The 11,834-nt window shown below is 36.3% G+C and overlaps 1 protein-coding gene across 5 annotated transcripts in view; it reads left to right on the forward strand.

Moving 5' to 3' along the window:
• LOC149799971 (uncharacterized) overlaps nt 1-9,192 on the forward strand; it is a 71,531-nt gene extending 62,339 nt beyond the window's left edge. For all 5 annotated transcript variants that reach the window (XM_089959494.1, XM_089959497.1, XM_089959493.1 and 2 more), the window contains 5 exons: nt 365-510; nt 907-987; nt 1,460-1,595; nt 4,229-4,381; nt 6,273-9,192. In XM_089959494.1, coding sequence (XP_089815620.1) covers nt 365-510; nt 907-987; nt 1,460-1,595; nt 4,229-4,381; nt 6,273-6,873 — 1,117 coding nt within the window. In that variant the 3' untranslated portion in view covers nt 6,874-9,192. The remainder of the gene's footprint in view (nt 1-364; nt 511-906; nt 988-1,459; nt 1,596-4,228; nt 4,382-6,272) is intronic.
• The last annotated feature ends 2,642 nt before the right edge of the window (nt 9,193-11,834 follow it).

Consider the following 11,834-nt stretch of genomic DNA (forward strand, 5'->3'; position numbering starts at 1 on the left):
GACATGCCGACCGACAAACATACAAACATTACTTATGAAGAACTCACATAAATACACACATTCTTATATAGCTGAAAATCAACTCACATAAATACACACATTCTTATATAGCTGAAAATCAACTCACATAAATACACACATTCTTATATAGCTGAAAATCAACTTACATAAATACACACATACATAAAAAGCTGATTTAAACATCAAATATTTGGTATGAAATTTTTAATACAAGATGAAAAATTACTTCAAGCTCAGTTTTAAGAATTTTTTTCTTTTTTTTTATTACCGTGGATCAAGTGTTACCTTCGTATTGTACGTTTTGTTTGTGTACAAGAGGCGTTTTCTTTTTGTATTCGTGCAGACCTATCCATGATGCTGTTGAAACCGATCAAGTAGAGACCGTACGTCTGCTACTGTCGTATGGGGCAGATCCATGTATATCCACGTATGCTGGGAAAACACCTCTGAAACTAGCCAAGTCCGAACGCATGCGCGCTCTTATCACGGGTAAGTTGCATAGTCTTTGCAGTATATTGCTTTGCAAACAAAATTACAAGCAGCTCTTTGCTACATAACAATTACTGCATGTCAAGAAAATGTTTGAACTGAATCATACACGTTTTAATATAGTATGGTACCTGCTAAATCAGGTCAAGAGTTGCCAGGCAGTGAACTAATTAATATGTCACTGCTTGTTTATTTAATATTTTCCAGTGAGAAACGGATAATTGACTGACAGCCGAATTCCTTTGCCAATACCTCCAAATAGTATTTCTTTGAATACGCTGGTTCAGAAGTCATCATGTAGAAAGAAAAAAAACAAAGCACAATATGAAAATATACAATGATTTTATTCTGGCTCTTAAAAGTGAACTGTATTATATTATTGTCTTTCATTAACAGGTTATCTAGGAGACTTGAATGGTTTCGAGTGTGAATCAGACACTCAGACATGGGAATTCGGCACTTCCTCTAAATATCTAGGTAAAACCAGTGTCTTTGACCGTAATCTTTTGTATTTGTATTGCATGCGTTCATTCAACTGTGCATTCGTGAATAATGTTCAATTATTATATGAGGCAAAATCGTTACAAAGTTATTTTCCATTTCATGTTCATACTTCCAATGACATGAAACCGTTTTTGATTAAAGTCTTTCAGAGTTATTATATATTCTTTAGAACTGGTAACATAACTAGCACGGGAGGTTAGAGTACAATGTTGTGCTTAGCACTGACCCATTTGCTCATCGTTGTGTATAAAGGCCATTATTTTCTGTTGAGGGGTACTGGATTGAGGTAAATTCCGGCAGTAGGAGAAAAAAGTATCTTAACAGCGTGTACAATAAACTTTACGTTTTCATCAGTATTTCTTTTTCACCTTCCTCTGCAGATTCGTGTATGATAAACAGGAAATTAGGAGCCAACATTTGCAATAATGATATATCATTGTTTTAGACCCCGATGAAGATCTAGGACAAGACATATTTTCGGACATGCCCTCTGACCCGGAAGACGAATCTGAGGATATGCTGGATGTGTCATCCAAACCTCAGTTTCTGGTTTTCCACATAGCGTCTGATGCGGCAAAACGGTAAGAAATTTTGTTTACATCATTTTACCAGCAGAAATTTGGATGATAGCTCGGAAGTTTTGGAAGATACATTTACCTCATTCAAATGTCCAATTTCCGATAAAATATCATAATGGGAAGGTGGGTGTGATAGTTGTCTGCGAAAGTAATTTTGTTAATTGTTTCAATGTTGGGCAGATTTTTTAAATTGGTATGTTACTTTGTTGCAAGACTCACCAATCACTGTAGTTTTTATGCAGTATTTATTAACCGAGCTATTTCTGCAAGGTAAAGGTCTTTTGCATTGAAAACAGATAATGGATGCGGCTATGAAGATTTATGGCCTGAGAGCATGTCCTTGATAATGTAGTGAAAATATCAGAATGAGTCATTTTGCCTTTAACGACGATAAATCACTGAACAATAACAGTTTTATTACATAGACAAGAAGATTTAATGTTCCCATTACATTTGAAAGCATATTAGTAAATATATGCATTTGATGATGCAGAATCTATTCTTGCAATACGCATAATGTCACGTATTCCCCAGGGTAACGTAGTTCAGAACATCCAAAGAAATAGTTTCAGTGAAGTTAAAATAAAAATATAGCTTTTAGAAGGATTTTTCAAGACTTTTCTTGTATTTCCACTTTCCTTGTTCTTACAAATAGACCTAATGGTGATTATTTACTAGTGGGAAAAAACCTTTGTATTTTTAGGAAGAGGAATTGAAAACTTTTGGTGTTGGAAATATCGTGATTCCCGACATATATGAGCCATTACTTCATACGAGCTGAACTGCTGTGCATTGATCCTCTTTTTTTTCTTTCTAGGAAAATAAGATTTAAGTTCTTTTTTGCATTTTTTGTTGTAATGTGCCCAGATCTAAATTATTGTGATCTGTTCAGTAACGCACGTTATTGAGAATTAGTCGTTTAAAGTTGGTTTTTGATAGAAGAGATTCATTTAGTCGAGCAAGACATATTGCTTACTGTATGAAATGTTTCCATTGGTTTTTCCTTAAAGAGAATGAACAGTGATATGTAAAGGAAAAGTTATCAGATTAATTCATTACAAGTTGAAAATTAACCCACTGCCCGTAATCAGCAATGTAGGAACGTACAAAATGTACAGTGCACTAAAATATTAAAACTTATTTTAATTTTTGTGTCCTAGAATTATAACTTTATATAATTATATGCTTCTATATGTCCCAAAAATGTTGACCTTACTTGATATACATTTGTGTTCAGAGTTTTGGTTACCTTACTGTCGAACGTTATCTAAGCCACGTTCATCGTGTACTTTCTTACAAGGAAAGGTTACGTGGTCAGGCGATTGAAGTTCTGCATGCAAGAAAACTCACGTGTTAACTTAATGTTAAGATAGCAGAAGTGTACTTAATGCACTTTGAGCCACTTATAACATATGGACATTACTTCACAGGGGAATCTAAAGTTCTCCTTTCAAAATAGATTCAGCTTAACGACAAGACGAAAGATGACCTTTATGCGCATCCAAGAGTTTACTAGACAAAACGGCGGGCAAGGAGTGCGTTGCTTTGCTAAATAACGCTGGGGCTGTAATCCTAGGTTCTTTGTATTTTGCCATTGTTGATGCAACATTTTTCGTCAATAACTATTGAAATAATACGCCCATTGTGTTGTATCTTCTTCTTTAATGCGTTTTTATGTATGGTGGTTGTCTTACGTACGACACAGGTTAATGTAAATGTTTTTAGCGTAGTTTCCTCGCATTCATTCAGATACATTTTATGTCACAGTACGTTTTCCCAACATTCACACATGTAAAATGTAGTGTATATACATTTGAGCAATACGGTGAAAGGATTTTGTATTTCACGGGTACATACAAGTGACAATGTATTTCGTTTATACACTAAAGTTTACTATGCTTAGTTTATTGTGAATTGAATGTGTATAGGACTGGGCGGAAGTGTAGTTAATGTGTACAAGACTGGGCGGAAGTGTAGTTAATGTGTATAAGACTGGGCGGAAGTGTAGTTAATGTGTATAAAACTGGGCGGAAGTGTAGATAATGTAGGTTTAGATATGTATTAGGTTAAACGAGATTTATAATATATTTGCACGATAGGATACTCTGTCATTATGGTTTACAAAAATGGGGGCGGAGACATTGCCCCCCCCCCCAACTCACAGTCCAGCATGATTGAGATGCATACCGAAACTGACAAAAATGTATTAATACCGTTATGCAAAAAATCTTGCTTGTCACTGAGAGCTGAAACTACACGAAAACAACTTATTTTTCAAAAAGTTTATGAAATGACAAAATGAACAATATTAGCCAAATGCAGAGCAATATGAATTGCTATGTTGATAAATAAACATCAGTTGCAGCCAGTATTCCCAAGCATCAATATTGTTAGAGAAGCAAACATTATTACTCCTGACGACTTATCCAGGTAATACCGTCAGGCCCACTGGCATTAATGTTCGGTATATTTTGTTTCTCCAAACGGACATATATGTATGGCACATACAAATTTCTTTTTGCCTTTCGTAAGTAATCAGTTTACGGCTGCATGTAACATATTCACTCAGAACATGAAATGAACTTGTCGCTCTATAGTTTTGAATCATTAGTAAATTTGATCTTTTACTTCATTAGGACTGACGATTTCCTTCTGCTAAGCCAGATCCTTGAAGCGCACGGATTGCGCCGGAGTGACTTAGATCAGATGTCTTTACCGCCACTCATGATCAAATGCATCGACCGGGAGAAATTCATTGAATCACAAAAGGACAGCTTACACATTGAGAGGTAAATCTGTTTTAAAGGACTGATATTATGGAGAAGACGGGTCATAAAATATATAGCAAAGTTCTGAATATTTTGTTACAACTGTTTGTTTATTTAAACTCTCAGTAAATATAGGCTGATCAATAGAACAAATAACGTTCTATAAAATGATATCCAGTTAAATGTACAGCACGCTGGACATTAGCAGATATATGCTTGTGTTTGGTTAATGACCGTGACGTGGAAATATCGGAGAAGGATTACCTATTTGCTACAAGTCAAAAGCTATACAGTACAATCGGGGGCACTCTGTGACTGATATCAAGGCCAATTTTGATTTGGGTCTACAAATCCCTTGGCTTAACCTACACTTCTGAGATGGTTTCATAGTTTTAAGATGGTCGGGAATCCATGGAAGATCAACCACGTTCTGGAAGACCGATTTCTGCGACGTGTGAGAGGAAAGTGGCTGCTGTGAAGTGGGTAATTGATGAAGATGCGCGATATGCAGTGGAATATATTTCTGTTACCACAGGTATTCATTCATCAGCTGATTTAAAAACACTGAAGAATCGTTTGAAAATCAAAGGTTCGTGCAAGGCGTGCCCCGCGTTTGTCCACGGCTGTTAAAAAAATAGACTAGTGTTGAAATCGCCAAAACGTTATTCGTCAAATATAAATGATTGACCAGATGTGTTTGACTTTCACAGATGATGAAACATGAAGTGGCTTTTTCTTTTGACCCTACTCGAGAGAAAATAGTAATGTTTGAATCGGAGAAAATCGGTTGAGTCTACAAATCGCTTGGCTTAACTATCAAGAGAGATTTATACACTTTATTATTCGACGCGAAAGGACTGTTCATACAGGTGCCTGTGTCTGGCTCTGCTAATGTTACTGGACAATTTGTCAGCCTCCAGAGTGTTATGGAACACCAGCATAATTGCCTGTCCGCGCACCTGTACCTCAGGTATGCATCTATTCCACGATAAAGCATCGGCGCATAAATCCGCCGTCATGCAGACTTCCTGACAGATGACAGCATCCAAACTTTTCCACATCATCTACACATTCCTAATTCAGCTCCCACCTGAGTTTTGGCCGAATTCCATTATCAGTAATTCTGTGAGAAAAATGCACCATCAGAAAAGCACCATGAGTTGTTTTCCCGTGTATGAACAACATACTAAACAAGTGAATACAAAATAGTAATTAATAAATGGATACTGAGACTTAGAATGTGTGCAGATGTGCATCGGTAGTACTTTGAGAGGATGTGCTGACGTACTGTTCGCTAATAAAAAACTTCGTTGTACAGCACACTAATATTCCGGACTTTTCAAGTACCCTCGTAATTTCGCGTTACTTACCAGCGAACGATACTGTATCATCTTCTGAAAGATCAAAAGAGTTTAACCTCAAACTCTTCGTCTTACATTTCTTTGCCGTTTCGCACATTGAACCCGTGGCTAATACACTACTCTCACTACCCGTCAACATATTTACACATCACAGTACCTTTCACCGATATGTTGTTTTTTTTGTGATTGTATCATTCTTTTAACAACCAATACGGCTGTCATGACAGTTCGATAAATCTCAGCCTGAACTGCGAATTTTGTCAGACACTGGAGTGATATGATATACCCGGTATGTTATTAAAGATGTTTGCAAGAGACACAAGTGGAGTCCTGACTGCCATTTTCGTCACTACCACTAAAAATGCTCATAAATCGATAGCTGTTATTAAATGCTTATAAATTGAGTGACAGCTCAACGTCTGTTGTTTTCAATCTGCTTTTCTTACCCTCACTACTATCACTTACTTTATTATTATTATTATCATTATTATTATTATTATTATTGTCAGTATTATTATTATTATTATGCTTTGTTTGTTTGTTTGTTTCAGCTACACATCAAGATCAAGAGAGCATTCCCAGTTTGAAATAGTTCGTCGTGTTGAGGCGACGTTGTTGTTTGCTCAAATGGAAAAACTGGTTCGCCAGAATTCTATACAAAAATCCAGCATACCCTCGTCATCTAACTTGCCTAAGAAAATCATATCTTCGTACTTTAAATATGATACTCAAGCGTCACCATCTACTATCGATGACACAGATCGATTTTTAAAAGACGTCAGAACAGTCGAGAATGACGGGTCAAGAAGTCAAGTAACGTCATCCAAACGTCATTCACTGCCTGTGTTGTCGAAATTTCAGATCGGAAAACGAACGAGTGAAAGTCCAGTTGGTAAACGCGCGAACGAAGGAGAACACAAAAATGACAAACATGACAGAAAATCGTACATTTTGAAGTGTAAGAGTTTATCTGCGAATGATAGCAAACAGAGTCATCAGCGTGGAGAGTCCGAGTTGAAGTTGAAAATTGGCAAGTTGCCAAAGAAACACTTTGACGCATATGAGTTCGAGGACGATGATAGTGATACTTTAAATAACAATGAAACTAGTGAGAAGGACAGGGTACCATGCCAATCTAAATCTGATTCGTAGTGTAACTGATGTACAGTATCTACTCTTAGTTCGATTGGCAATTTCTTGGTATGTGATTTTTGTAAGGTTGAGAGGCCAACAAAGTGAAGATCAGACAAGTTTTCACCGTTTCTGTTAATTATTTTCTTTGGAATTTCTTAAAATCATAAATAATAACTTATAATGGACGTTTACTTTTACGAAAAATATTATTTCTCAACAGAAATGGGAATTTTCTAAGATTAATTGCTGTGAGTTACGCATTTCCACGAGCGGTGGTTGTGCTGAAAAAATATTTATTACCACTAGATTGGTTATCCATTTTACATGTTACCTTACTCGTAATTGATGGGCTTCAATGCAAGTTCATGATTTATGTGATTTTTAATTCCTAATTGGGAAAATAACTAAAACCTGAGATGAGAAAAACTTGTGTAAGCATATTTGTTAAATCTTATAATTGTAAATGATTTATGTTTCAATACACATGTGTTCGTTTACAGTACAATATTGATGACAGTTTCAAGAAAATGTGCATACCCTAGTATGCCAATTTGCTGTACAATACTTACGTTAATAACAATATTCTAGATGGTTTAAGTGTGTGTGTGTGTGTGTGTGTGTGTGTGTGCATGAAAAGTTGGATTTTGATGCTATTTTGGATCCACGTAGTATCATTTGTGATATTGTTGTTGAATTTTTGAAAGACATTGAAGTTGTTGATCTTTATTACTGTGGTCGTCTGTTGGGCGAAGGAATTATTCTGTATTTGCCCCATTGAGCTGGTCTTAGAAGGGGTTTTGCTCTTAACGAATATTTACTCAATATAAGTTCATTTATATCATTCATTTTGTTTTGGGGTTATATATAAAGCTCTTTGGAAAATGTTTCTTTGTGAAAATATTTGTGGTCCCGCGATGTATATCTGCAGTTAATTCATGTAGAAGCGACGATATTTGGCACATCTGGAAACTCGAATTTGATCAGTCCACTTAATATTAGAGGTTCCAGGTCGTCATACTCGACATCTTTATAGCCCTATACTGTATTGTATGACGATTATAATTCTAGTGCTGGCCGTTTAGTGTGTTTGACATTTTTTATGTTTAGTTCGTTAGGTATTATTCACCCTAACAAACCTGCGCCCCATATCCTTGCTATCATAAATCGTCCATCGTCCGTGTTTATATATGTGGGCTGGGCCCCGAGTGACCTAGTGGTCTAAAGCGCTTTGGATCACTGCCATCTTACCTCTGTTTGCGTGGGTTCGAGTCTCGGGATCGGTCACTGTAGGTATATAAGAAAGATTGCTGGTAGCCTCTCGTGGGTCGGTGGTTCTTTCAAGGGTTTTGTATGGCCTATCTTGTGCTGAACAAATGGCGTTAAACCCTATAATAACAACAACAATATATGTGGGCTATAATATCGTTGTCAATATAGGGTTGAATAAGTAAACTCAAGTCAGATCACAGTCTAGAAACAATGTTATTAAAATGTCAGAATTAAACAGTAAACGGTAATGTCACACTGATCGTACTTTGAATTAAACATGAATAAGGAATTGTTTAAATATCATTTTAAAAAATTTATTTAAATTTTCATGCACTGTTTGCCATTTACATTTTCAAGAGTTTGGACTTTTACCGGTTTTTGCAGCAACGACAGAGGAAATGCTTAAATGTTTGTTAGAATGGTAAAGCTTTTCTGTTTTCAGGAACAAAATTTTTGTGATTGCACAATGTATTAAGATTTAAGAGCTCACAACACACAACGTACGTGCAAAGTTGCGAGTTCATGAAGAATTATAACCCGTAATGAATAGATCCACGGTTAGTTTTCAGATTTTTGCTGTTGTCGGTCAGATGAAACCAGTCGAAAAATACAGTTAGGAAATTTGCATAAAGGAACTAATTCTGTGTATAGGTGTCATGTTGCAAATGTCAGTTTTGCCGTGAGGTCCAAAAAGCCAAAGGACTATACAATTCAAGTTAAATACAACTTAGTAAGATTAATGCAAATGTACCATTCATACAGTTTAAATATTTAGGTATTTATCCGATTTGTCGCAAAGTATCAATAAAACAATTTTGCCTAATTGTTCAATTTAAAGCTTGTTTTACAGAACTGTTTATAAGACACAATTTCATATGCACACTCTGTATCCCATACTGTTTTGATAAAACAGGTGGGCATATCTCCGTTGTCATGCACGTGTTTCGTGTGCAAGATTGTTGAAACGCTATATTTCATTATCATTTAGTGTCTGCATGTGTCAACTAGCATTGTTAATTTGTCACACATTTTCGCATGTTATCATTTGGATTAAAACTTGAAATATTACCTAACTGTGTCTGCTTATTCTGTATACAACTCTAAAAATTACACCATCGTATCCTGTCCTATACAACATTAATTTTATTACCTGTTCCTCACGAGACATTTTGAAGGTTTCTTTAGATATGGAACAAATTGGCTTATTGTTTAAAAATAAGGTGACATCTCATATATTTAATTTTACTTAAAATAAAGGACGCACAATTATACAAGCCTTTTTTAATTAAAGCAAAACTACCCCAAATTGCTTTATAACTATAGTTTTCGATGAAATGATTATTTCAAAAGCTAGAATCGGTTATCTAATTCTGATCGTACTGAAAATGATTCTTGTACTTAGAATAGAAATTTTATTAACCAAAGCTGAATCTCGAATTTCTCGCTAATGAAGAGTTATCAGAAAGGAAAGAATCGGTATGGATGAAACGTTGGTAAAAGTAGTGCCTAGGTTATAATGGTCTGCAAGTTTTGATTTATAAGTCAATTAAATGAAACTCAACATTTAGATTGATAATTTTAATAGTCGTACTTGCCATGGATGTTCTCTAGACTTGAATTTGCTTAGGTCAGTGTGAGTGAGTGTGTGTGTGTAATTTGGATTTTTAACGTAGCTTTAACAATGTTTCAGTCATATCGCTACGATGTCTGCAGTATGACAGTATATAGTGATGTCTAGCATTTGGGCATCATGACGCAGACATGTAGCATGATGCCCCACCCAGTCGCATTATCCTGACACCAGGCCGACCAGTCCTAACACTAACCTCTTAATGCTGAGCGGCAAGCGAGGCAGCTGTTAGTATCATTTTTTGTAAGTCTTTCGTATGACTCTGCCGGGGATCGAACCCACGACCTCGTGCATCCGACGCTCTAACCACTAGGCCACTGGAGCGGTACCGGGGGTCCTTGTGAGGTGATTGGCATCCGCCATTGCCATATAAGTGCGACTACTTTGTACACGTGGACTAAAGGTAAGACTAAGAAAGGAATCTGAAAATGGTAGTTTTCTTAAACAAGACGATATATCTTTTTTAAAAATGTGATTTTGGATATTCTGTATCTACGTCGCACCAGCCATTGCCTTTTGATCTTTACGGAAAATATTGATACGAAAGGCTCCCGGCTCGGAATTTTTCTTTAATGATCTACTGCAGTCATTTTTTCTGCAGCGGCGGCGGGGCCGTCACCAACATATTACCGTTTGGATGTTTTTATTTGCATATTTTCCTAACCCCTTCACAGATTCTCATCACAAATGTCAGAATCACTATGAAGATTCAGTTCATTGTGACATGCTCGCTTGTCCCTCCTATCTTTGGATCAGCTAGGCCAGGCGCTAGGGCAATGCGAACGAGACAACTCCCTTAGGCCCTGCGCGTTCAGGGGCCCCGAGTTGCTAACCGAAATCAACTGAGTGCAATTTTTGTGCTTTGCTGCCTTGGGCCCCGCACATCATAACGCCGTTTCTGGGATCAGGTCACATTAAAAAATAAATGTTCCTTAAGGTTATAATTCCATTTTCTTTCTTCGTTTGCTTATATTTCCCAAATCACTTAATGGATATTTTTCATTCGTGGGATCATTCATTATTAAGTAAACAATTCATTCTGCAACACTCTCGCTCGTTCCATGGGACCTTTGGGTCAAGATATCAATCATATGAAATATGCCTTAAGCTTTTAGTTAAAGTCTGCTGTTTGCTTAGCTTTCCTAAACCCCATCATGGCCTTTGTTCATTCGTTGGACGACTCGTTATGAAGCTAATTCAGTTCATTTTGTGGCCTGTGCGCATGCCCGTTTGGTCTTGGGATTAAGGTCATAGTCGACGGAAAATTTCCATTTCGAGTTTCCCGTTAAATGATTTTACATTTGCTAACATTTCCTGAACCCCTTGTTATGATATGATTGCTTGCCCCATTTCACGGATGAGGTCAAGTTCACATTATACAATAATGCTTTGATCCTAGGCTCGACGAGCGGACTGTTGACTTTTTTCGAAAACTCGAAAGAATCTGCCGGAGACGCCATTTTAGTATTCATTGCAATTGGCTTAAAATTCAGTCTTTCGGGAACTCTCTAAAGTCCTTAAACCTAAAGGTTATGAACACGTGATTCTTAAAAGTCCATGAATTTGAAACTTTTGCGTACTAGCTATATCTGATGATATTTGTTATGTTACCATAATACCTCAAATGTCATGATTTATGATATATATACATCAGACACAACCGTGATAAAATGTAACTCAAATACAAATTATACTCGAACATTGTCTAATCAAACAGGTCCATTTGTCGATTTCATATTCTAACCAATCAAACAGATCCTTTTCGATTTCACATTCTAACCAATCAAACAGATTCATTTGTAGATTTCATATTCTAACCAACCAAACTGATCCATTTGTTCATTTCATATTCTAACCAATCAAACAGATTCATTTGTCGATTTCATATTATAACCAATCAAACAGATCCATTTGTCGATTTCATATTCTAACCAACCAAACTGATCCATTTGTTCATTTCATATTCTAACCAATCAAACAGATTCATTTGTCGATTTCATATTATAACCAATCAAACAGATCCATTTGTCGATTTCATATTCTAACCAACCAAACTGATCCATTTGTTCATTTCATATTC

The sequence above is a fragment of the Sinohyriopsis cumingii genome, chromosome 5, assembly GCF_028554795.1.
Source record: "Sinohyriopsis cumingii isolate HCF-2022 chromosome 5, ASM2855479v2, whole genome shotgun sequence".
NCBI classification, from domain to species: domain Eukaryota; kingdom Metazoa; phylum Mollusca; class Bivalvia; order Unionida; family Unionidae; genus Sinohyriopsis; species Sinohyriopsis cumingii.